We start from the raw sequence: 27,787 nt of genomic DNA, 5'->3' as shown, positions 1-27,787 counted from the left end.
ACCCTAATGTTATCATCGTCACGCGTTAACAAGGAATCATCTGACACCCATAGTTTTACTTCCGTTTTCCATCCACATTATTCTCCAAACGGTTTACTGTGTTAGATTGAGCCAGTCTCACGCTTCAGTTCCCAATATTAAGACTTGAACATGAACCTGAGCTTAGCATGTCCTCTTTTACCTGTCGTGTACTAAGGTTCAAGGTATATCTTTAGTGACTGATCTCACTAGTTAGGGTTCCATCCAATTAGCCACAGTTTTTCACATGAATATTTAACAAATGTGTATACAAAAATATGCACATTATGCCACAAGGTGTTTCCATCAAACTGACTTGTTGCGGATGAATTGCTGTGTGTGATGACATAGAGCACATCAAAACACTTTTCTGGGGGCTTAGGTTTCTATGTACCGAATAAAAAGCAGAAGTTCAACATGTTTTCATCGCATTAACAACTCTACCGATGGTGTAGTGGCATATTTTCTTTATTCCATCCAATAAATATGACCACTGCCCTGGCGAGAGAGGGGCTATTTCGGACACACGCTCACTGCAGGCTTTACTGCGCGTCCGCAGAGATGATGGCAGTGTGGCACTTCGGATTGCAAGTTTACAAACAAAAGGATGCTTCTTTGTCCAAGCACATAAGACTTACAGACTTTCTAATATAAAAGATGAGAAAACAAAAATGTTCCTTATAACTCCTCTAATCCTAATACCTTATAAGTGCAATAAATTAAGCCTATTGTGTGCAGTAAATTCAAGATATCATATGAGTAAGTGCGAGCAAGTGCAGTCAAAAAAGTATACCGCTCCCCCACCTAATCAAGACTCCTCATAGGCCCGACTTCCTCCCTCAAATAACCTTTCCTCCTCCCGTACCCACCAGCCACACAGAGTTTATTCATCTCCAGTAATGGCTTCACACTAACAAGTCAACTGATAATGCTCTGGTTATTGTATACAAATACAAATGAGCTTTTTGGCTTTCACATTCCGGACCCTAATTGTAAAATGCATAATCTATTACCTAAATATTTTATCCCAAAAGATGCTGCGATTAAATAATATGGAAAAGAGCAATATCATTTTTATTTGATAATTGCAGCCAAACATCAATCACCATGTCACCAGCATTCAAATTAAACCCTCAATATTTATTGGAAATTTGCATTAAGCTCATCACCGTTCATCATACAACCACCGTGAAGTTCATCATAACTTATTTTATCTGCCTGTCACGACTTCTACCGAAGTCGAAGCCTCTCCTTGTTCGGCGGTCGACGTCGCCGGTCTTCCAGCCATCATTGATCCATTTTTTATTTTCCATTGGTTTTGTCTTCCTACACACCTGGTTTCAACCCCATTCATTATTTGGTCAGAGATTCTGTCAGAGTTGTGTGTATAGGTGGCAGGGAAGTCAGGCGCAGGAGAATCAAACTGAGTGTAATGGAGTTATTTAATAATGATAAACTAAACATCCAAACACTAAATGTAACAATAAACAAAGTGGGAACGAGGACCCGTCGCGCACCAATACAAACAACACAACACTGAATAACAAACTATCTCTGACAAAGACATGATGGGAAACAGAGGGTTAACTACACAACAGGTAATGAATGGGATTGAAACAAGGTGTGTAGGAAGACAAGACAAAACCAATGGAAAATAAAAAATGGATCAATGATGGCTAGAAGACCGGTGACGTCGACCGCAGAGCACCGCCCGAACAAGGAGAGGCTTCGACTTCGGTAGAAGTCGTGACACTGCCTTAATGTTTTTTCCACATCGTAGTGGTAGTAGCCTACAACAAAGCATATCCTGGCATGAAGTTTACTTCGACATGATGGTTTATTATATCAATATTTGTTAAAGGAATTTCCATTGCAATTGTCACATAATTAATTTTACAGACACAAAAAGATTCCACCACGTCGAACGAACCAATTATCCGTCAATGTTTATCAAAATGTACCCACACTTCCTGTTTCCATCACACATGCTGTGATTTTTATTTGTTTTAATATGTTGTGACTTTTACCTGCATTAACACTGTGGATTGAAACGTGGTTAATGTTAGCTATTATTTCCGCGGTGGGGCTGCAGCGAGTATAGAGATGCTGTGCTAAGCAGAGCACTTCAGGACATGAACTGATGAACCATTTGTCTGAAGATCTGCTAATGACCCCCTACACTCCTTCAGTGAATTCAATGTGTCGATCCACATTCAATCTTAGCCTCTCAGCAGCCTGTCTATCACACCTCTGGCACACCTGGGTGTTTGAGGAGAACAACATTTCCGAGTATCCTTTCCATCCACATTTAACAGCAAATGTATACTTTTCACAAATGTAATTATTATAATTTTGTTCATGGGTTAGCAAAGCTAGGGTGGGACGCTGCTTGTCACAGCAGTATGCATTAGTATTAGGAGAAACATTTCTATGTATTTAACCCTCTGAGGATTGTATGAGGAATACTTTCCATTAAAAAGGTTTCTGACTCTCCTGCCATTATGGAATTAGTAATACTGTTATTCCCCTCCCTCTTCTTCTCTTTCTCTCTCTCTGTCTCTCTCTCCTTGTATTTGTCGGGTGTTGTCTTTCCCAGGCGCCCTGCAGATTGAGAACAGCGAGGAAACAGACCAGGGGAAGTACGAGTGTGTGGCGTCTAACGTGGAAGGCGTGCGTTACTCATCCCCTGCTAACCTATATGTGCGAGGTAGGGTGCAACAAGGTGCCGGAGGCCAGAAAACCTTCTACTCCGTTGACAAAAAAATGGCTGCCAGGGGGAATCTCAGTCTAAGTGCACTACGAAGTCAAATGTTAACAAATGGTGACCAGGGGGGAAATACAAGTCCTTAACTTAAAATAGGGCACTATTGTGTAGAAAAATCTGACTTAATAATATAATTATTGTGGCATTGATACCAGTATTGTTCCCCGTAAATGTTCATTTAACTCGCTGTGATGGTGGAGGGTGTTGAACTGTATCCCGCCAACTAACCCTCCCCGTTAAAATGTTTAGTTCAAATTGGTATCTTTTACTCTTGATATGCTCCCTCTCTGAAAGCCCCATCTACCCTAAATAGCAAATACAACATAGAAAAGGGATGCTTTTATGACCAGCAAGTACGTGGTCAGTCATTTGTCAAGTACGTGTGTGAAAGTTGTAGTAGGCTTTTAAATGTGTTTGCTGTAAATCGCCCATGTGATTACATTTTCAGGCACAGGAATATGACGGTAAGTCCGATTTTGATTGGGTCGCAAAGCCTAGTGCAGACCAATCAAAATGTCAACCCCAGTCTTCCTTTCAGATGGAGAAAAAAGGTTTTGAACTGCAGTAAGATGCCTACAGCACCGCTATGGTAGAAACAATGACTTGTTCTCTACTTGTTCTTCTTTTATCCATTGATAAAATTCCCACATTTCTTATTTTGGGCTAGGGTTCTGAAATTGTGAAGAAATGAAGAACAATGAATCTGACGAAACATTTCAGTTTCTTACAAAACAGGCGATGAAGACAAAAGTTACACCCTACCACTAACTCTAAAAGACAATGAATCTGACGAAACATTTCAGTTTCTTACAAAACAGGCGATGAAGACAAAAGTTACACCCTACCACTAACTCTAAAAGACAATGAATCTGACGAAACATTTCAGTTTCTTACAAAACAGGCGATGAAGACAAAAGTTACACCCTACCACTAACTCTAAAAGACAATGAATCTGACGAAACATTTCAGTTTCTTACAAAACAGGCGATGAAGACAAAAGTTACACCCTACCACTAACTCTAAAAGACAATGAATCTGACGAAACATTTCAGTTTCTTACAAAACAGGCGATGAAGACAAAAGTTACACCCTACCACTAACTCTAAAAGACAATGAATCTGACGAAATATTTCAGTTTCTTACAAAACAGGCGATGAAGACAAAAGTTACAGCCTACCACTAACTCTAAAAGACAATGAATCCCTGTCGAGGCAGATGCATCTTCAGACATGTGTTATTTATTTTGTGCATATTTAAAAAGATGGCTTACATATCTGCTCAGTTTGTACCGGCAGTGTACCAGATAACTTTGTTCCCACTAAATAATTCACAAGTCTTACATTAGAAAATGGGTCAGGGAGTTGCCTTTTCATTATTGCTGTTACTAATGCCATATTACCACTCCTCTATAAGTATTATTATTTAAACTTTATTTAACTAGGCAAGTCAGTTAAGAACAAATTATTATTTACAATGACGGCCTACACCGGCCAAACCCTGATGACGCCGGGCCAATTGTGCGCCGCCCAATGGAACTCCCAATCACGGCCGGTTGAGATACAGCCTGATTTCTAGCACTGAGATGCAGTGCCTTAGACCGCTGCACCACTCGGGAGCCCTATTAAAAGGTCCATCTTAAAGCTTTTGTATATTCTCAGACAGTAGTTTTGAAAGTAGTGCTCACGAACCAAAATGGCTCCCCGAAAAATTGTGCACAATTGTGTACTACGTCATCCATTTTATATGATATGTTACGTCCTGCAAAAAAAACCCAATATGTTAAGAATTGTTAAGTGCTTAAGATACCGGACTGCATCTCTAAGTGGCCATGCAGTCTTTGTGATTCTTTGGTACTCGGAGTCAAGCAGCGTATGTCCTCTGTGGCAGAATAAAAGACCCACTGGTGTGATAAACAAACCTGTATTGGGAACGTTGTGTAACCTATAATGTATAGAAGAGTTCTATAGTCAAAATGGACATCGTGTCCTCAGACCAAGCTTAGTTCCGGTAACTGAGGCGATTCCCAAAAGCAACAGTACCTTTTTATTTTCCTAAAAGCCCAGGACGGTCAGTACAGAAGACCGAGATGTATCCACACATGTTATTTGTGATTGTATCAACTGTCTCTTTTTGTTTTTAATTTATATATCAATCAATTCTAATATTTGATGTTGACTAGTATGTTTTTGTTCACAAATCAAATTGCACTTGAAATTAGCAGCTCCAGTAGGGATCAAACCTCAGGTGAACATTACACAATATCAGTATTTGCAGTAGTTGTTTAGAAGACTGTAGCCACAGACCTGTCCATTGTCAAAACGTCACGTTTTGACTTGTTCATAGCCACCTGGTTGAAGTAAAATATATTTTATACTGTAGCTGCTAATTTAAGCACAAATTGTGTCCTATTGGTTATTTAATTTTTACCTTGGGTTGTTTCATTGGTTTTCATTATTTTCTCTGTATTTTCTTTCCTTCTCTAATGAAAGCAAATATGCCCACCATGGGTGGCTAAGGAGCTTGTGAATTTTTATAATGATGATACGCTTGATTTGACTCCAGTGGTGGCCCACTTTTCCTAACAGGCAACAGCGCGGCCACTGGGGTGAATCTGATTTGTTTTTGGGTCAAATCTTATTTAAGTGGCCAGGCAAGATTCGTAAAGACGGCTGTCACTGATAGCAGAGACAGAGAGCCGAGGAAAAACCAAAGAGAAATGTAGCTGCAGCTAAACGCCTTGAGGTGGCTTTTTTTACTCTCTCTCTGTTTCCCCTATTTTTCTCTTCTCCTCATGTCATTGTGTTCTGCATCAACCCCTTTTCATCCCTCAGAGCTTCGAGAAGGTTGGTGTGTTTTTTCTTTTTCACTTTTTTTACCCACATATAACAAAAAAAAAATGTTGAAAATTTGAAATCTATTTATCTATTACAAAGCTCGATTCATTACTAATTTGAAGAAATTCTAAACAAATTATTTAAAAACTGCTAAATATTTCTGATGGACAATTTTCTTTATTCTTATTCAAAAGAAGAAATGATTCAAACAAACCTGTTTAGTTCGGGTTTTGTTTCTTTTAAGTTTGCATTGTGGGGCCTTTTCTCGTTGGTATCCTTTGGTATTGCTTCTGCTCTGAAAGCTTTCTTGCACTTGTTGTCATGGAAACGTACCACTTGGAAATAACAGGGCCTGATGCATGATGGGAGAATGTAACTACGCTTGCATGCCTGAACAGAATTCCTTTGGCCGTTGTCTTTTCTTTGTGCATTCTTTCCTGTTTTTTTGTTGTTGTTTTTTTTGCCAATTTGTTTCACTCTCTCTACTTCTTCTGCTACCCACACACTGTTTACCTAATTGACACCTTAGTTTGCTTGTTCTTTTCATTACTCCTTTTTGTGTGGTGGTGTTGGTGTTTGTTCTATTGTTTTGTTGTGTTTTTTAACTTCCAAAAAATTGTTAGTTGTGGTTATTTTGTTTGTGGTCAGGTTTTTTTTCTTAGTTAAAGTTGTTGCTTATTGAATCCCTTTATGATGTAATAATAAGTGTGAACAGAGCCAGTGTTCCTGTCATCTTGCTTATAACAATCCATTATTGAACATTAGACCTGATTGGGCTAGATTGGGTTTCAGTGGAGATTTCCAGATGCCTTTTACAGTATCACGAAGGGTTCTGCATGGGTTTTTTATTTTCCAATGAAGGCAATCAGACACATTTGGTTTGTCGCCTGACTGCTGCCTGTCCTTCAGCATTCGGCAGACTCAATCAAACTCTGCTTTATTATTCGTTTTGTCGTCTTTTCAGCATGTCTGAATTGATTTTCAGATTGATGCAAGGCATGGCAATTTAAGGTTCTCAAATTGGACATAAACAAATACGGAGCGTTTGTTTTTGTTATGTGTTTGCATTATAACCCCTGATCTAATAGCGAGGAGAGAATGACAAATTAATTGCAGACCAATGCAAACTCTGTTTGTTTGCTCGTGTCTAAATTGAGTGTCTTGAATCTAGCTTCCCATCAGCTTTCAAAGGAGTTTTCAACATAAAGTGTAACAGTCGGTGTGTGCTGGTTTTGGAGCAGCAGATTTTTAAATGAATCAGAGACAGATCTGTATTAAATCTCATGTCACTGACTGCAGTGAACTTGCCTGTAAATTTTACAGCTCCAGAGTGCTTATGAATACATTACATAGATTTTGGGCAAGAGCCGGGTTGTTGGGAGACGGAAATACATGAGGTTCAACAAGTTTGTTCGATCAGGCATATCACTCATTCAGGCAGAAGAGATGGCAGACTTGCTCACGGACTTCCCCTATCTGTCTCCTCTGAGAGCTATGATGTTTTTACATTTTCTGCACATTAGATGTGGATCTCCTGAGGATTAGGCCCAAGAATACGAGCTCTGTCTCTCTGTAAAGTGGCCCTGCTGGGTTTGCGAAAAGCAGGTCCAGACCCACTTTGCGTTCCAACTGCAACAATATAGTCCCTTTAATAATTGCCACAGAGTGGAGGGCTGCACTCTCCCCTGGTCATGTGTAACCATGCAGGCCGGCATTTACTGTAGGCTGCATCAGAGAGACATAGGTCACCTCTCTGCCTGTACGCTCGCCAACTCAGAAAAGGGGAAGAATAAATAATGAAAAACTTCGCCATGCCTCCCAGGACTTGGGATTTTGTTGCCATTAGTTTTAAGTTTCCTAGTTTAGTGTTGGTATTCACAAAGGCCTTTAGTGGCTGCTGATAGGACCTGGTCCGGTACTGCCCACTATTTTAGACAAACCTGATGACGTACCGTACCCCTCCCCTCAACCTAACACTACTGTGGGCAGTGGAACCAACAAGTTGTAGTTGAGGCATTAATGACATCTCACAATAGTTGCCCCATACACTGCTGTGGGCAGTAGAACCAACAGGTTGTAGTTTAGGCATTAATGACATCTCACAATAGTTGCCCCATACACTGCTGTGGGCAGTAGAACCAACAGGTTGTAGTTGAGGCATTAATGACATCTCACAATAGTTGCCCCATACACTGCTGTGGGCAGTAGAACCAACAGGTTGTAGTTGAGGCATTAATGACATCTCACAATAGTTGCCCCATACACTGCTGTGGGCAGTAGAACCAACAGGTTGTAGTTGAGGCATTAATGACATCTCACAATAGTTGCCCCATACACTGATGTGGGCAGTAGAACCAACAGGTTGTAGTTGAGGCATTAATGACATCTCACAATAGTTGCCCCATACACTTCTCAACATCTGTGCTCTCCTTTTGTGTCTCTTCTCTCCTCGCCTGTTTCAACTAAGCCACCACTGCCGTAGAAATCCTCCGTCTCAACTTCGTTCAGCGACACAGTTCATTAGGCAAATGTACATAATCATCTCTTTTGAGCCCTCACTCGTCTCAGACACAAATGAGGGGTTTGTCGGCTCCCACTGTACCTTGCACCAATTAGTGAGAAATAGACACTCTATTAGCAATTGTACCAATTGATGCCTTGAATACCGGAGGGTCGATATTCTCCCATTGTTGTCCTCTCAGAGTAGAGTCCTCAAACTATGACATGATCCCACTGAAGGAAATATAACAAGTGAGCCCAGAAGACTTAGCCGATGATTCAATTTCGTTCGTTTTTTTTTTTTTTTTGCAGACCTATATTGATATCAACATATTAATAATGTAGTTGGTCTGTAGTTAGTGTCTGGAGAAATTGAAGAAAAACTTTATCCACATTGTCGATGATGCAGAAACACTGTGCCGTGCTGATGACTGCATGTGAATGTTGCAGTCCTACTATGATGCCTGCCTTGTTTTGAATGTGCTTGCATGTCCTGCTGTGCATTTCTGTTTAACTGTTGGGAAAGAAAGCTAGATTACACCTTATTTTCTCACTGGCCATTGTGGAAGCCAGCCATTTTTGTTTAAAGGAGTCCTGGAGATGATATCCCCCCTTAAAACCACATACATATATCTGTATCCTTGGAGTCCTGTGTAAATTAAGAAATGCGTATTTTGCAGCACAAAACAGGGATCAATTTACTCCCAGTTATGGACCTAATTTCTATAGTCTTTCCAATCTGACTAATTCACGGCCAAGTTGAGACGTATCTGCATTATATTTTGGCTGCTTGTCTTCCATCTGTAAGACGATGGAATAGTCAGGCACTATAAAATCTTCTGAACCTCATGTTTGCTATTATCAGATATCCAGCCAGGATTTCTGTCAGTATCCCTCATGTAATAATCTCCATTTTGATGAGCCAGCCATAGAGACTATTTAGCATTGCTTCAGCCAAGGTGTAGGCAGCCCCATGTGGTTTCTATGTAAATGTGCTCGGTCTTGCTCCCCGCTTGTAACTTCAGAATCTCCATATCACGCCTGTGTCCTCAGGCACCGAGAGGGTGTAATCTCAGCTTCAAGGTGACACTAAAGGCCACACATTATTTTGGCTTCCCCCCCCCTTCTTCATTTTGGGGCAGGACAAACTGCCTCACCAAAATGGCCGATAATGTCCGATGCCTTCTGACCTCCATTTTGTCACTGAACTCTGGCCCCACTTAGAGTTAGCTCAGTACTCTGGCGTTCTCTCTTGACTGCTTCTTCACCTTTGTCCACTGTAAGACCTTTTGAGTTGTATTTCTCACCACATTGGGGCTTGAAATAGTAGTCCAAATCATTGGTATATTTTGAACACTAGTCACTATGTGCCTGTTGGGCTCCTGGTCTTAGTGAATAAGGAGACGTGTCAATGCAATTGGGATTCTTTATTTCTTTATTTTTATTTCTTGTCGTTGCTAGGTTTGTGTTTCTAAAGAGTAGCATCACAGAGAAAGAGCAGCATTCCCCACATCACACTCTATTGTGAGAGAGAGAGAGAGAGAGAGAGAGAGAGAGAGAGAGAGAGAGAGCTTACAGTGCCATGTGCATGATAAACCTGTCCACTCCACCCTATCCCATACTCATTTCGTATACAGTACTACATCAAGATAATGGTAGTGGGGTGAGGCATTGACTTGAGATCCAAATGTCAACCAACTGAAACAGCTGTGTCTGCTACTGTCAGCAGCTCCTACCCATTTCAAGATGTATAGGATGTAACCAAGCTGCAGTTTATTGTCTGACCTTGAACTAATGATGCTCTGTTTAAACAGATGTCCTGGAGACATTCTGAGGGTAGAACCAATCAGAATTCATCAGAGGCTGCATAAATGCATTAGAAGTTAGATGATTTTTCCTTTTACGCATGCTTGAAAGACTTAAAAGGAGATTGTTATACCATTGTTCCGGGGGAGAGACCTATATTTCAGAAAATGTAACAGTAGAACCTTAGAAGTGGTGGGCAAGGGTGAAAGGTAAAAAATAAATAAAAAATTCACTCAACCACCAATGCTCGGTCCATTGTCTGACCTTCGCCCCAAGGGAGAGAACAGGACCGTCAAAACCCAAACTGGTGTACTCTTATTCCAATGTCCGTACAATTAAACCTAGATAGACTTCCCTTGTAAATGTAGTTATTTAATATTCAAGTGTTTCGAATTTGGCAATGGTTTTTAAGTGGCCGTGAGTCCTTCACCTCCCCCCCCCAAAAAAAATACAACTACAGAGCCTTGAGGAACACACCCACACACTGTGATGTTGGCTATACTGTTAAGATTCAATGTTTTTTGTAGAGTTTAATTTGGATTTCCCTTTCTTTGATTTTAAATGTGTCCCACACCATGCTAGATTGTGAATGGCATGCTTGTATGGGCTTGGGTGACATGTTTAGACTGTACTGGTTCTCTTGTGTCGGGCCTTGTTGATCTGTTACTCATGTCATGCCCACACCCATGCGTGTCCATGTAAAGAATGGGCTAACCTTTCACCTTTGTTCTTCAATAAGTACTTTTTGGGGAGAGATTATAGGGCTATGGCCAATACAATAAGTGCACTACAAAACATCTGTCATAACAGTGACATCATACGTACTAGGACAGAACAGGGGATGATGACAAAAATCCACGACAGTTATGACAACAGATATGACATTGTTCTGACTATCTCCTCTCCTGCCTCCTTAGCAAAGTAATTTCCGTTGATATACGTGGATGGTTGGTTGTGATTCAGTCATGACCTGTTATGAAAGACAATGTTATGCCACCCTTTTGTTAGCGTTGCGATTGCCACTTGTTGTGAATATGGTGCCTACTTTCTTTTCGTTCTTTTCGCAAATAGGAGACAATTTTGGAAATAGTTATTCTTGTCTTAAACTGTGCAGAGGTGTTAAGCTTAATTTGTTGTATTTTTTTTACATAATCCATTTGATTTACCTATTTTACTATAACTAAACACAAAGTAATTCACACAAAAAAAAGTTATCTTGAGGGGAAATGTGTAGTAACCAGGACTTACGGCCACATCATGTGAATAGAGCACCTTGACCTCAAGGTCGGGTTTTGACACGCTTGTCTACAGTAGCAATTGACATTGTCAGTGAGTTCCAGGGGGTTTTCTAAGGTACTCTGGAAGAGCACTGGTGTGGGTGTTTGGGATAATATGATTATCACCCAACGGAGACGATACTCATGTCAGTGAATGCATTATTCATTTATTTTTACACTTACTGTAAAAAGGGAGATACCTCCGTGATTCTGTGACCAATCAATTGCGGTAGATTCTACAGTTCAGATTCTGAGAAGTAGAGATAAACATTTCTTGGATGTCTCCTTGTGCACAGGCTTGGTTTATGTATTAAAGATCACAGCTCAGAGTTACTTTATTGAAATGCACGCTCGGTGGTGTACACAAACAGGTAAATCCTTTTAGAGGAAGTGTGCTGTAAGCTTGAATGGTGCTCTCCCTCGTGGAAAAACAGTCAAGGTTATCCGATACTATGATTGAATGAATCCCATTTGAATCGACACGGTGTGTTAGGAATGCCATTTTTCCTCTCTACCCCATCCTCCCCCCTTAACCTTAATGCACCCCTGGTTTTTGTTGGCAACAAGCCTGGAGATGGGGGGGGCAGTTGAATCTCTGATTTGAAGCCCCAGTGTGTGAGACCTCAAACCCACTTTGAGACATGTTTTTATTTACTTTGGCCAGAATCAGTCTCTTTACCCTCTCCTCCTACCTTCCCCCTACCCTCTCTCCTCCTACCTTCCCCCTACCCTCTCTCCTCCTACCTTCCCCTACCCTCTCTCCTCCTACCTTCCCCCTACCCTCTCTCCTCCTACCTTCCCCTTACCCTCTCTCCTCCTATCTTCCCCCTACCCTCTCTCCTCCTACCTTCCCCCTACCCTCTCTCCTCCTACCTTCCCCCTACCCTCTCTCCTCCTACCTTCCCCTTACCCTCTCTCCTCCTACCTTCCCCCTACCCTCTCCTCCTATCTTCCCCCTACCCTCTCTCCTCCTACCTTCCCCCTACCCTCTCTCCTCCTATCTTCCCCCTACCCTCTCTCCTCCTACCTTCCCCCTACCCTCTCTCCTCCTATCTTCCCCCTACCCTCTCTCCTCCTACCTTCCCCTACCCTCTCTCCTCCTACCTTCCCCTACCCTCTCTCCTCCTACCTTCCCCTACCCTCTCTCCTCCTATCTTCCCTCTACCCTCTCTCCTCCTACCTTCCCCTACCCTCTCTCCTCCTACCTTCCCCCTGCCCTCTCTCCTCCTACCTTCCCCTACCCTCTTTCCTCCTACCTTCCCCCTACCCTCTCTCCTCCTACCTTCCCCCTACCCTCTCTCCTCCTACCTTTCCCCTACCCTCTTTCCTCCTACCTTTCCCCTACCCTCTCTCCTCCTACCTTCCCCTACCCTCTCTCCTCCTACCTTCCCCCTTCCCTCTCTCCTCCTACCTTCCCCCTTCCCTCTCTCCTCCTACCTTCCCCCTACCCTCTCTCCTCCTACCTTCCCCCTGCCCTCTCTCCTCCTACCTTCCCCATGCCCTCTCTCCTCCTACCTTCCCCTACCCTCTCTCCTCCTACCTTCCCCTACCCTATCTCTTCCTACCTTCCCCTACCCTCTCTCCATCCTTCCTTCCCCTACCCTCTCTCCTTCTACCTTCCCCTACCCTCTCTCCTCCTACCTTCCCCTACCCTCTCCCCTTCTACAGTCCCATCCCCTCCCCTACCCTCTCCCCTTCTACCGTACCCTCCTTCCTTCACCTACCCTACCCCTCCTACCTTCCCCTACCCTCTCCCCTCCTACCTTCCTCTACCATCTCCCCTCCTACCTTACTCTACCATCTCCCCTCCTACCTTCCCTCTCCCCTCCTACCTTCCCTCTCACCTCCTACCTTCCCCTACCCTCTCCCCTCCTACCTACCCCTACCCTCTCCCCTTTTACCATCACCTCCTCTTCCTACCTTCCCCTACCCTCTCCCCTCCTACCTTCCCCTACCCTCTCCCCTCCTACCTACCCTCTCCCCTCCTACCTTCCCCTACCCTCTCCCCTCTCCCCTTCTACAGTCCCATCCCCTCCCCTACCCTCTCCCCTTCTACCGTACCCTCCTTCCTTCACCTACCCTACCCCTCCTACCTTCCCCTACCCTCTCCCCTCCTACCTTCCTCTACCATCTCCCCTCCTACCTTACTCTACCATCTCCCCTCCTACCTTCCCTCTCCCCTCCTACCTTCCCTCTCCCCTCCTACCTTCCCCTACCCTCTCCCCTCCTACCTACCCCTACCCTCTCCCCTTTTACCATCCCCTCCTACCTTCCCCTACCCTCTCCCCTCCTCCCTTCCTCTACCATCTCCCCTCCTACCTTATTCTACCATCTCCCCTCCTACCTTCCCTAACCCCTCCTACCTTCCACTACCCGCTCTCCTTCTTCTCTCCCCTACCCTCTCCCCTCCTACCTCCCCGCCCCTCCTTCCTATCTCTCCCCATCCTCTACCTTCCCCTACCCTTCCCCTTTCTACCTTCCCCTACCCACTTTTCTCCTACCTTCCCCTACCCTACCCCTCCTACCTTCCCTTACCCTCTCCCCTCCTTCCTTCCCCTACCTCTGCGTACAGTACATTATCTTGCCCATCAGTGTCTTGTTTGTCTGTTCCTTCAATCTGCAGTCTTGTTGCTCCGGTCTGTTCTGTTCTGCCTCGTGTCCCATCTCCTTATCCTCCCGGTCTGTCCGTCTGTCTCTAAGTCTGAGTCTCAGCATATTCTCCATCGTTTTAGTTTTTTACTTCTCTCTCTCTCCCTCTGGACCTTTCTTGCATGAGTCCCATAGCCTCATACACAGTGTGTATCTCACACACACACACACACACACACACACACACACACACACACACACACACACATCACACACATGTAGATATACTATGCATACTCACATAAACACAAATTATTACCCATCCTAATCCTCTCCCCACTAAACACATGATCAACTTTATATGACCATTCCAACTACCCCCAATTCTCTCCCATCCTGGACATCCGTTGTGCTGTACCCCCAGCTCTTCCTCTACCTCCTTTTTCTCCTGTCTTTGATAGTCCCTCTCTAGCTACTACAGCTGTCTCAATATGTCCTCTAATAGACAGACTAGTTGTTCCTCTCTAGCTACTACAGCTGTCTCTATATGTCCTCTAATAGACAGACTAGTTGTTCCTCTCTATACCTATTTTGCTTTACTTCTGCCAGGACTGCAATGTGACAATGTGCCAACTGTCACATTAGGTCACATTGTCTCAAAAAGAAGCTTACACAGCATTGAAATGGGTCCCCCCCCCCCCTTCCCTCCCTCCCACCCCTCCTTTTCCTCTCTTTGTCTCTCTCTCTCTCTTTCTTAATTCCTTGCGCGCGTTCTATCCTTTCTCAGATATGTACCGTTTCCTCTCCAATCGTCTTTGTCTGGGCATGCTAGCGACCCTTGAGTTATATTCCTCAATGCATTCTATCTCAATTTTATATCTGGTTTTGTTATGTATTGTTTACTCCTTGATTTACCTCAGTCTATTATGCATGCTGTCTGTGGGACTGATAGCTGCATCTATCAATGGAACCGTGTCAGATCTTCGAAAGGCTTTGTCCAGTGGATCTACCCTAAACCACAAAAATCTGATTAAAGTTTCTCATCTTTAGCCATAGCTTGCAGATACCATTAGGGCTAAGAGCACAAGCCTGTTTATCAATCAGATGCATGTGGCCCCAACTCCAACTATAACCACATCCATAGAATACTATGGGAGAAATGTCCTATTCTTCCTGTGCCATGGGAGGGGCCTATAATGGCCAACTTCCTGGTTTGCTTTGAGTGGCTGAGAGGACAGGAAGTTTCTGTTTACTGTATGGCATCGATCATGCAGTACTCCCTCAAACATTAGACTCTTTCTTCATGGATGTTAACTCCACGTTGTCGAAACATATTCTGTCAGTGGGTCAGTTTTCAAAGATGAGAAACTCCTAATAGATTTTTGTGTCTTTAATTGTGCTGTGATGGGTCAAATTTTGGTCAATGGAACCTTGCTATGAATCGTTGCTTTAATGTCAATCTATATTGTCGTTGAAGCAGTTCTTGTTAGTTCAGTTCCTTCTCATTATTAATATTTTTTTTTTGTTACTTTGGAAAGTGCGTACTAGAGAAACGTACTAGATTTAGTTGAGTTTCAGTTGTCTGTGATTTTCTCTGTGGGTGTAATGGATGCCGTTGAAAGGGTCAATTTTTTATCGGCCTGTCTTGTTACCGCTTTTTCTCTCTCTCTTTTTGACTCCCTCCACCTCATCCCTCCCTCCTCCCTCCTCCCTCCTCCCTCCTCCCTCCACCTCATCCCTCCCTCCTCCCTCCTCCCCACTCCCAGTCCGCCGTGTGCCCCCTCGCTTTTCTATCCCGCCGACCAGTCACGAGATGATGCCAGGTGGCAGTGTGAACATCACCTGCGTGGCGGTAGGGTCGCCCATGCCGTACGTCAAATGGATGCTCAACTCCGAGGACCTAACGCCCGAAGACGAGATGCCAGTGGGTCGGAATGTTCTGGAGCTCAACAGCGTGCGAGAGTCTGCCAACTATACATGTGTGGCCATGAGCAGTCTGGGCATCATCGAGGCGGTGGCGCAGATCACCGTCAAGTGTAAGGGGGCCGGCACAGAGATTCTTCTAGGCTACTAGTACTACTGCTGTGATTGGGGGAAAAAAACAGCATTGAGATGTGTTATGATGTGGCATCTTAATAATAATTATATGTCTGCATCTGAGTCATTTTAAAAGTCCCTCTTCACTCCCCCCCCCCCCCCTTCTGAACCCCCACAGCCCTGCCCAAGCCTCCAGGCACCCCAATGGTGACCGAGACCACGGCCACCAGTGTCACCATCACCTGGGACTCGGGCAACCCGGACCCAGTGTCCTATTACATCATCCAGTACCGCGCCAAGTCTCCCGACAGCAAGTTTGAGACCATGGACGGCATCACCACTACGCGATACAGCATCGGGGGCCTCTACCCCAACACGGAGTACGAGATCCGCGTCTCGGCCTTTAACACCATCGGCCAGGGTCCCCCCAGTGAGCCGGTGGAGACCCGGACCGGGGAACAAGCCCCGGCCAGTCCGCCCCGCAACATCCAGGCCCGGATCATCTCCCAGAACACCATGATGGTGCGCTGGGACGAGCCAGAGGAGCCCAACGGACAGATCAAAGGGTACCGGGTGTACTACACCATGGACCCGTCCCAGCCCATGAGCCTATGGCAGATCCATAATGTCCAGGATAGCATCATCACCACCATCCAGAGCCTGGTGGCATCTGAGACCTACACCATCCGTGTCCTGGCCTTTACCTCGGTGGGCGACGGGCCCTTCTCCGACCCCATCCACGTCAAAGTGCTGCAAGGAGGTTAGGGTTCTGGGTTCAACCCTTCCTATCAACAATTTCTGTGTGGTTTTACTAGGGTTGAATGTATACCACAAGTGTTCCGTTACGATTTTGTACTGTAGTTGAAAGTCCTTGTAAAAACGAGAGCTCACTGCAATGATCACTGTCACTAATTCCATTTCTCTTTGTCTGTCATAGTCCCCGGACAGCCAACAAAGTTCCAGGTTGGTGCTGTGTCCGACACAAGCATGGAGTTGACCTGGGAACCTGCCTTCCAGAAAGAGGGGATCATCAGCTTTGAACTCCGGTACAAAGAGGGCAGTTTTGGTAGCCAGGTAAGATATGGTTGTTCTTTTGTTAAAAGTGAGCTGTGGGAAGAGTGTTGACCAAACTTTTGCCTTTTAGTACTCATAGAACACACTGTTTGAGGAAAGGTGTTCAGCGAACAAGGTGCAAAAAGGAACAAACATGAGGTACAGTAAGATCCAGTGATATAACATTTCAGTTAAAAGCCTCACTTTTCTACACCAACAGGTGACCAAAACTTTTGGCCCCACTGCTTCGTACGTCGTTGAGGGTCTGCGGGCGAACACGGAGTACTACTTCTCTCTGGCTGCCATTTCCAACAAAGGCATTGGAGCCTTCACCAACGAAATATCCCAGAAAACCTTGCAAGCCAGTATGTAGCTCTTTTGCTCTCTTCTCCATGTCCTCTGTGTGGGCTGTGGGCGGGCTGATGGGAGTCTGTGGTGCAGGGGTCAACAATGTGTTTGTGTCTTCTGGTGACCTTTAATCATGCATATCTTTTGTGAAGACATGAACTCTCTTCCTGGCTCCAGGCTAGAAGCGTGGAATTAATTGAAGTGTCTCCATTGTTGCCTTGATGTCGAAGTTCTCATCACCTTTGAACTGTGAATGAGTTTTATAGGGATATGCACAGGGTTCAAAGCTGATTCTGTTCTATAATGACTTTCTTGATTCAATACTATGCAGATCATATATTGACAACATGTGATTTAATGGTTTGGGAACAATGATGATTTCTCCCAAAGACTTCAACCTGACAGAAATAACTTTACTTATTGTTCTTCAGCAGGATAAAAGTTACCTTAGAAATTGTAAAAAGGTGTGATGGTCTTTAACCGTTTTTTACCTTTAGAGTGTATTATTTTCCAACCTGGGTTTATATGTCATGGTGCTAACTGTGATGCATTTTATCCTCCATTGTCAAACAAACCAGTCAATGTTTCTCACTTTCTTTATTTTCCTTTCACTGCTGTTTTCCTTTGTCAACAGCAAGTCCACTTTAACCCACATGACTGAGACACAAAACTAAACTCCCCACCCGCTGGGCAAAAAAACTGGTTGAATCAATGTTGTTTCCACGTCATTTTAACCCCCCCAAAAAATCAATGTGATGATGTCGAATCAACGTCAAAAACGAATTGAATTTGCAAAAAGCAATCAACGTAAGGCCAATTTCGATTTGTTTCAAACAACTTTTAACCAAAATCCAATGACATGGTGACAACTCAACCAAATGTAAATCAAAACTACGTTGACGTCTGTGCCCAGTGGGCCGTGACTGCCATGGCTTTCTGCTGAACCATGTGTAGAGAGGGGTGAGGTGGGTGTAGGATTCAGAGGACAGGCAGCAAAACCCTCCAATCAGAAGCCTTCACTGCACCTCATAGGCCCCACATCCTGAATTAATTCCAGCTGATCAACAGCGGCATGTAAAAAAACAAAACAAAAATCCCAGATGCAAGGAACACATCTAAATAATTGAAACAGTGCTTGCTAAAAAAATAACCCCACACAAGTAACATCATGGCGAACAGTATGTGCAGGAGAGTACTGATGGCTTACCTAATCGAATATTCTATGTTGTTTGAGGACTGTAGAGCTGGCAGTATATTACATGTAAGTCTCCAGACTTTCTTAAGGGGTTACGTACTGTATAGAAAGATTTGAGTTTTGTGTTGAGGTTTAATAAGGCGTTCTAATGATCTAAAGTCATGCTGTTGCTAACTGCCTGTAAACACACACAGTCCAGTTTAAAGTGAATGATGGCAGGACCTTGTAGCATTTGGCTTATTTGCATATAGGCCTGCTGTAGCTCTGATTGGCTGTGGCACACCGGTCTGTGTAGACTCCGGTACTGGACAAGACATATGTTGTTATTAGGTTTTATTTACTGCAGTGTCTATTATTTGTCCAAACGCACGGCTATTTCCCCACGTTATATTGCTATAGAATTTTCACAAATGCCTTACTATTCGTCATTCCCAAAATGACCATATCTAAGTTGCTCGCTTGTTAGAAAATGTTTTAAAAAGTGTCATATTCTTCCTTGGGATGTAGATGAACAGATTTGAATAAGATTTCATATTGCTAAAACGCTGTCAGTTCCACTTGAAGGCTTTAATCTCTGAAGAACTCAGATAGTGTAGCTGGATTTGCTTGGATTATGGATGGATCAGGGCAGCCTTTGTGGGGTAGAGGGTAGTAAATTGCGACAGATCAATTGTCCAGATGAATGAGCATTGCTCAAATATGTGCATTCCCTAGCCTTGATCAAATGAGTGTATTAATCATACAGCATCCATGTAATGATAGCCCACACAATTGCATTATCATTTCAGTAATGTACATGGATGTTTAATTTAAGAATAGGTTGGAGTTGTTGTGTCCTCTGTCCGATTCCTAAGGGGTTTACAATGAAGAACTTTGACTGGGGTTGGCCATCAGAAAGCCATGGTAGTGGGTGGAGACCTCTTTTAACACATTTTCTGTCTCTACCAGTGAAACGTGTTGGCTGTGCCCCCTTGTTGGGGGTGTAGGGCTGTGGGATAACCACTTCACATTTATGTTGATAGTGATGGGGGCAGCTACTCAGACAGTGCTGCTGAATCACTGATGGGGCACCAGTTGCATGCAACACTCCATCGTGTCCACTGGTGTTGGCATTCTGTCACTGCATCCACTGGTGTTGGCATTCTGTCACTGCATCCTTGATCAATGGCCACACCAGGCATGGCCCTACCTATATATGTACATCCAACCCCAGCTCTGTTTGTGGGTATCGCTGCCTGTCTGTCTATCTATGTATGTCTTGCATTGTTTTCTAGAACAGTAAGCTGCAAGCGGATTGTATCGGATACACTCCTCTCTGTCTCTGTCTCTCTCTGTCTCTCTGGATACACTCCTCTCTGTCTCTGTCTCTCTGGATACACTCCTCTCTCTCTCTCTCTCTCTCTCTCTTTCTCTCTCTCTCTCTCTCCGGATTCTCTCCCCTCTCTCTCCCCTCTCTCTCTCTCTCTCCGGATTCTCTCCCCTCTCTCTCTCTCTCTCGGTATTCTCTCCCCTCTCTCTCTCTCTCTCTCCGGATTCTCTCTCTCTCTCTCCGGATTCTCTCTCTCTCTCTGTCTGTCCCTCCATTTCTGTCTCTGTAACTTGTTCCCCTTGTCTGAAATGGAACAAAATCTCTCCTTGGAATGGCTTGACATCACCTTGCTTACTTTGTTTCCTTCCTCTTGTTTCGTTGAGTCAATTTTAGATTTTTTTTTTTGTATTTTGTTCTTCAGGTTTTTCAAAACCATATGGCTCACATTACATCAGGATGCAGCTTGCAAAATGTTTGCTGGCGGTTGGGTTCTAATGTGAACCCAAGTCCAATGCAGCCACCACAACAGCTGCTGCATACACCACTTAGCGATATCATTTCCAAACGTTATCCATTTAACTAGAGTAAGTATCTCCTGGGGTTTCTGCTTGTGCTGAGGGTCTCCTCTTTTCAACCCCTTGAGCTCTGTCGTTAGGGTCCAGGGATATGAGTCACTTTTCTTAGCCAATCGGCTGCTCGTGTACAGCCAGCCACTCCTCTCACAAGTCCCTTCTGAAGTAGGTGTCAGAAAAAGCCAACGGGCTTCACATCGAAGAGGTCAGAAAAGTTACAAACTCGGGCAGTCAAAACAAAGCTGCGTTTCACTCCACATCACAAAAGAACAAAACTAAAAACATGACCTAGTGGATGCATTTGAGGTAAGTGTTTGTTTGGTACAGGTGGTCCAGTCTGCCGTAACCCATAGCAACGACCCCGTGACCTACTTAAGCAATAAGGCCCGAGGGGGTGTGGTATATGGCCAATATACCACTGCTAAGGAATGTTCTTAGGCACAAAATAACTTAGATGTCTACTTTCATTATACTTAAATATTCATATCCATACGTGAAATGGTTAAATATTCATATCCATACGTGAAATGGTTAAATATTCATTTCCATACGGGAAATGGTTAAATATTCATATCCATACATGAAATGGGTAAATATTCATATCCATAAATTAAACGGTTAAATATTCATATATGTATATTAAATGGTTAAATATTCATATCCATACATGAAATGGTTAAATAGTTATATATATATATATATCATATCATATCATATATTCATATATGCAGAATGGTTAAATATTCATATCCGTACATGAAATGGGTAAATATTCATGTGCATATATGAAATTGTTAAATATTCATATCCACAAATTAAATGGTTAAATATTCATATCCACAAATGAAATGGTTAAATACTCATATCCATACGTGAAATGGGTAAATATTCGTATACATAAATTTAATTGTTAAATATTCATACAGATACATGAAATGGTTAAATATTCATATCCACAAATTAAATGGTTAAATATTCGTATCTACAAATTAAATGGTAAATATTCGTATCTACAAATTAAATGGTTAAATATTCATATCTACAAATTAAATGGTTAAATATTCGTATCTACAAATTAAATGGTTAAATATTCATATCTACAAATTAAATGGTTAAATATTCATATCTACAAATTAAATGGTTAAATATTCGTATCTACAAATTAAATGGTTAAATATTCGTATCCATATATTAAATGGTTAAATATTAATACAACATGTCTGTGGTTTGCTTACTCATACATGTCAGGAAAAGCACAGAAAAGCAGAATTCACTATTAGTCTGCCGTGTAACACACACACACACACACCCTAAAGTGCCTGCGATCTAGAAGACAAAGCTACTCTTCTTTGGCTGTATTGGAGATGTACATAAAGTAAAGTTAAGAGTGTACTGTGTGTCCGTCCATCACAAAAAAAGGCGAAGCCAATCATCAGGTTGTTCCATCCTTAAAACAACCCAGGGATTCTGGGAGGCTGCTTTGAGGCACATGACCGACGCTCTAGACCGCCGGCCCTCATCTCCCTCTTCCTCCCCCTGCTAACAATCCAATTACCTTAGTGTGGCGCTGCTAGATACTGTCATTATAAACACACACCTCATTGGAGCAGCATCAGATTGCTCGCTATACACAACACACACTTGTGCAGGCTACAGTATAATGAGGGAACCTTGTTTACCAGTGGCTGGACTGGGCTTTCTGCTCAAACACATTTAGATGTGTTTGTACTCTAATGACATGTTAGGAAAAAGACCATTAGGACGGGAGACACTACAAAATGGTAGCCGTTACCCATGCGTTACTCGGCAGACTGGACCTCTTTGCCAACCAAGTGAAGTGAAAACGAAAGACAATCCTCTCCTTGTTTCCATTCTGTCTATATTCTCTGGAACAGTGCACATGTCCTCTCAGAACGTTGACTTTATATTCAGTCCGTGTGGCGTGACCAGGGGCCATTGTCATGGGGACCATTCTGCCACTAAAGACCAGTGAAAACCAACAGCAGAGGAGTTCTCTCCCGACTCCTCACCTACACTTTAGGTTCAAGAAATCAAGAGCTTGGAACTAAAAGGTTCTATCTGCATTTTAGTCAAAATGTAGTTAATGACATTAGCCTTGTTCTGTTCAATGTTTCTCTACCCATATAGTACTCTAAATACCCCCAAATCATCTTGTTAAATTCAAAAGAATGCAAGATTAAAATTGCTGACACCATTCAAACCAATGAGTCTTAAGAACTTTAAAGCCAATTATTTCAAAATCATATTTTGCAGATAGAACCTTATAGTTCTCGAAATCACTTACTGTATTTGATCTGAAATCTGCAATATCTGACTCCAAACAGATCGATTTAACTACATCTAAGTCAACTTATTTTGGGCTAAGAAAAAACATACTGTTCCTGTACTGGTCCTGCAGTCCTATTCTGGTCCAATACTGGTCCTGTACTGGTCCTGTACTGGTCCTGTGGTCCTATACTGGTCCTGTACTGGTGCTGTTCTGGTCCTATACTGGTCCTGTGGTCCTATACTGGTCCTGTTCTGGATCTATACTGGTCCTGTGGTCCTGTACTGGTCCTGTGGTCCTGTACTGGCCCCATATTAGTCTTGTTGTCCTATATTGGTCCTATTGTCCTATATTGGTCCTCTGGGCAGCTATGTTCCCCAGTCAGATTTATGGCCCCTGGGATACGCTGCCCCAGTCAGACAAGGTTGAGACACCTATGAGACAACCGTTAAGAAGCAGCCGCGGAGGGTCCACACACCAGAGACCGGGAGCTCCCCATATCTCCCTCAACAAGAGACACAGTAACGGGGGCCGGCTGGACCCCCGGGTGGGTGTTTTTACGGGAGGTTTGCAGAGGGGAGAGTGAAGGGCCCTAGGATGAAAGATAAGAATCCCATTTCATAGCGTCAGAATTTATTTGGGGCTTTGCCGTGGAGCTATAGGGAGACCTCTGGAGTGTCAGGCTTTGTTACACATTTAGATTTTACCTTGAAGCTGACAGCAACCAGTGGAGTGTTATCGCTCAAATTAAAGTGGCAGATTCTAAATCCCCGCATTTAGTCCCCTACTTACTGTAATTGCTGAAGGTTTTTATATATTGGAATATTTGTCGAACGTGGCCATTAGGCATGGAGGTCGGATTAATTCCATAATGGTGACAAATACTACTCTGGCATTGAGGAAGAAAATACAACAAAACAGGCACATTGTGTAATCACACTCACTGACTGAATGCGACAGCAATTTGATCCGTGGCGGTCATTGATTGACTAGCCGCAGACTTATGACTTGTGGACCAGCTTGTGTTGGAAGCGGGCACTATTGAAGCAGGTGGGGGTTTGCAGTCAATTATAAAGCCTCTACCAGCCCAAACCCCATCTTCCCAAGCTTCCATTCACATTATAGCAGACTTACAATCTGGTGGCGATATCTCCACAGACATGACTAATGATGTGCCAAATCAATATAGCTTTCATACAGGCTTTTAAAATGTACTTCAAAAGACCTACCGAAAGTGAAGCATTACCAGAGTTCCATCTTGTAATTCTAGTGTCCATAATCTCCACCACTGGGCATGTGTAGGAGCTGAGGCGAAACCCATAGCTATGCACATTGCCTGTCTTGAGTTTATCTGGTCTTAGGGGTCTGCGTGGCACAATAGCTCCAGCCCTGTCAGCTTCTCTCTCATACTATATACATTATACAGACACAGTATAGTTTACATTAGTTATCTTTTGTTTGTTTTTAGTCCCATCCTCAACCCCTCCCATCTATCTCTGGAGACCATCCAGTTTTGATTTCTATTTGCCATATATTTTTCAACTGTGCTGTTTCACAAAAGTTCTGAACCTATATACTTTTTACTGACAGTATATTTTACATTATTTATCTTGTTATGTTTAGTCCCATCCTTCAGCTACCCTCAACCCCTCCCATCTATCTCTGAACACCATCCAGTCCCATCCTTCAGCTACCCTCAACCCCTCCCATCTATCTCTGAACACCATCCAGTCCCATCCTTCAGCTACCCTCAACCCCTCCCATCTATCTCTGAACACCATCCAGTCCCATCCTTCAGCTACTCTCAACCCCTCCCATCTATCTCTGAACACCATCCAGTCCCATCCTTCAGCTACCCTCAACCCCTCCCATCTATCTCTGAACACCATCCAGTCCCATCCTTCAGCTACCCTCAACCCCTCCCATCTATCTCTGAACACCATCCAGTCCCATCCTTCAGCTACTCTCAACCCCTCCCATCTATCTCTGAACACCATCCAGTCCCATCCTTCAGCTACCCTCAACCCCTCCCATCTATCTCTGAACACCATCCAGTCCCATCCTTCAGCTACCCTCAACCCCTCCCATCTATCTCTGAACACCATCCAGTCCCATCCTTCAGCTACCCTCAACCCCTCCCATCTCTCTCTGAACACCATCCAGTCCCATCCTTCAGCTACCCTCAACCCCTCCCATCTATCTCTGAACACCATCCAGTCCCATCCTTCAGCTACCCTCAACCCCTCCCATCTCTCTCTGAACACCATCCAGTCCCATCCTTCAGCTACCCTCAACCCCTCCCATCTCTCTCTGAACACCATCCAGTCCCATCCTTCAGCTACCCTCAACCCCTCCCATCTATCTCTGAACACCATCCAGTCCCATCCTTCAGCTACCCTCAACCCCTCCCATCTATCTCTGAACACCATCCAGTCCCGTCCTTCAGCTACCCTCAACCCCTCCCATCTATCTCTGAACACCATCCAGTCCCATCCTTCAGCTACTCTCAACCCCTCCCATCTATCTCTGAACACCATCCAGTCCCATCCTTCAGCTACCCTCAACCCCTCCCATCTATCTCTGAACACCATCCAGTCCCATCCTTCAGCTACCCTCAACCCCTCCCATCTATCTCTGAACACCATCCAGTCCCATCCTTCAGCTACCCTCAACCCCTCCCATCTATCTCTGAACACCATCCAGTCCCATCCTTCAGCTACCCTCAACCCCTCCCATCTCTCTCTGAACACCATCCAGTCCCATCCTTCAGCTACCCTCAACCCCTCCCATCTCTCTCTGAACACCATCCAGTCCCATCCTTCAGCTACCCTCAACCCCTCCCATCTATCTCTGAACACCATCCAGTCCCATCCTTCAGCTACTCTCAACCCCTCCCATCTATCTCTGAACACCATCCAGTCCCATCCTTCAGCTACCCTCAACCCCTCCCATCTATCTCTGAACACCATCCAGTCCCATCCTTCAGCTACCCTCAACCCCTCCCATCTATCTCTGAACACCATCCAGTCCCATCCTTCAGCTACCCTCAACCCCTCCCATCTATCTCTGAACACCATCCAGTCCCATCCTTCAGCTACCCTCAACCCCTCCCATCTCTCTCTGAACACCATCCAGTCCCATCCTTCAGCTACCCTCAACCCCTCCCATCTATCTCTGAACACCATCCAGTCCCATCCTTCAGCTACCCTCAACCCCTCCCATCTCTCTCTGAACACCATCCAGTCCCATCCTTCAGCTACCCTCAACCCCTCCATCTATCTCTGAACACCATCCAGTCCCATCCTTCAGCTACCCTCAACCCCTCCCATCTCTCTCTGAACACCATCCAGTCCCATCCTTCAGCTACCCTCAACCCCTCCCATCTATCTCTGAACACCATCCACTTTTCATTTTTAGCTGACATATATTTTTCAACTGTGCTGTGATGTTTCATTCTGAACTTTTCTATTCTAATAGTTTCTACAGATTAAAGATACACTTTTTTGCTAATATTATTATATTATTGATTGAAGGTGCTATTTGCAGAGTTATCTCCAGGTAAAGCTTGCAATTATTTTGCCATTCCTGAACCTGCGACCAAAATCTAGCTACATATGGACAGTACCAAAACAAATTATCTAATGATTCTGTATCTTCACAGCAAAATCTGCAGAGCTAGGAAGGTTGTATCCCCCATATATATAACATTCTATTGGTTGCAGAAATGTTGTATAATCATTTTAATTGAAAAGCTATTTAAAGTTTTGAATCTGGCATCCTTTTGTGTATCAGTTCATAAACCATATGCCATGGAATCGGAATATGGTATTTTGACGTCTATATTGCACAGCTGTCCATTTTTTGGTCCTTAAATGAAACTGGTATTTATTTTACCAATTTTGGTCTTTAATGCAGGGCTGACAGACAAGTTCCTTACTTTCTCTCCCTTCACTATCCTCTTTCATTTTTGCGGTAATACTGCAATTAGTTGGTTGTAATTTTGGGTAGAGCAGACATTTCCATATATTTTTGTTACCTGCATGTGTGACATAACACCACCAGTCATATTTATGATATAATTTACAAAGATTATACCATAGAAAATATAAAAAATCGCCAAAAATAACGTTTTTTTAATTAAAATCAATTAGTATATTTGGCTTTAACCATAATATTTGTTGCAATGTTACACTGAGCGTTTGAAAAATACAATCTATTGGAGAGAAAAATACTGAAAGGCTCAAATCCAGTAAAATCGTAAGTAAATAAGCACATTGGACACCAAAAATAATAGTCTAATGTTCTTATATTTTGTTGACTGAGACTGTCCACTGACTGTAAAGACCTCCTGCCTTCTCCGGCTACTCTGATAGCGAGTGTACCGCAGCATTAACCTTAATGAGTACAGCAGCACAAGTCTTACATTTGTGTTCTTTGTGTTGTTTATACAACTGGTACACAGGTGGGGAAGTTATGAAATGGGATTCTCTGAGCAAAAAGTTACTGTAAAAAAATGAACTGTGTCCTTTTCCGAAGGTCAAATGCAGAAACACAGAACCAGGTGGGTGTAGTTTTTCCCCAAATGCTCCCATTCCTCAGTCTTGTGGACCCTCCCTCCGGCCCAAGTTATGCAAGAGGATAATACAGTCCTGGCTACAGCACAGAGCCAACTCTCTCCCTCCTAGCAACCCAAGAGAGTCCAAAACGACCTAACTTAAACAGACCGATTTGAACAGTTACAAAGCACAGTTGATAAGGCGGCATGTAGCCTAGCGGATAAGTGTGTTGGGCTAGTAACCGAAAGGTTATTGGTTTGAATCCCCAAGCCGACTAGGTGAAAAATCTTTTGATGTGCTCTTAAGCAAGGCACATAACTCACATAACTCCTGTAAGTCCCTCTGGATAACAGTGTCTGCTAAATGACTATTTTGTATTTTTTCTGTATTTCTTAACACACTAATATGGAGGGAGAGGGTTGTAAACTCACTGCCTCAGCGTGAGATCACTCTGTAGGTAGGTGCTGCTGGTAAGAAAGTCTTAAAAATTTATTATTTGAAGGAAGCCAGGTACGTATGATGCAGACGGTGTTTGTGAGCTGTAATGATATTATTTTCCGTTTTCTGCTCAATTACCTTGATTTTTTTTTCATGTTTCTTATGATTTGACATTTTGAACCCCAATGTTTTTCTTTCTTTTGTA

The 27,787-nt window shown here is 43.5% G+C and overlaps 1 protein-coding gene across 19 annotated transcripts in view; it reads left to right on the top strand.

Annotated features, from left to right (window-relative positions):
* The window catches only part of LOC110522842 (receptor-type tyrosine-protein phosphatase S), a 402,253-nt gene that overhangs the window by 270,092 nt on the left and 104,374 nt on the right, over positions 1–27,787 (top strand). For 14 of the 19 annotated variants that reach the window (XM_036939683.1, XM_036939692.1, XM_036939708.1 and 11 more), the window contains 6 exons: positions 2,615–2,725; positions 5,614–5,625; positions 15,554–15,823; positions 16,003–16,584; positions 16,762–16,898; positions 17,098–17,242. In XM_036939683.1, the coding sequence (XP_036795578.1) occupies positions 2,615–2,725; positions 5,614–5,625; positions 15,554–15,823; positions 16,003–16,584; positions 16,762–16,898; positions 17,098–17,242 (1,257 nt within the window). The remainder of the gene's footprint in view (positions 1–2,614; positions 2,726–5,613; positions 5,626–15,553; positions 15,824–16,002; positions 16,585–16,761; positions 16,899–17,097; positions 17,243–27,787) is intronic. The other 5 variants (XM_036940331.1, XM_036940246.1, XM_036939860.1 and 2 more) reach the window with 1 other exon arrangement.

The sequence above is a fragment of the Oncorhynchus mykiss genome, chromosome 1 (genome assembly GCF_013265735.2).
Source record: "Oncorhynchus mykiss isolate Arlee chromosome 1, USDA_OmykA_1.1, whole genome shotgun sequence".
In the NCBI taxonomy this organism is placed as follows: Eukaryota; Metazoa; Chordata; class Actinopteri; order Salmoniformes; family Salmonidae; genus Oncorhynchus; species Oncorhynchus mykiss.
This window is presented reverse-complemented; position numbering and strand designations above follow the sequence as displayed.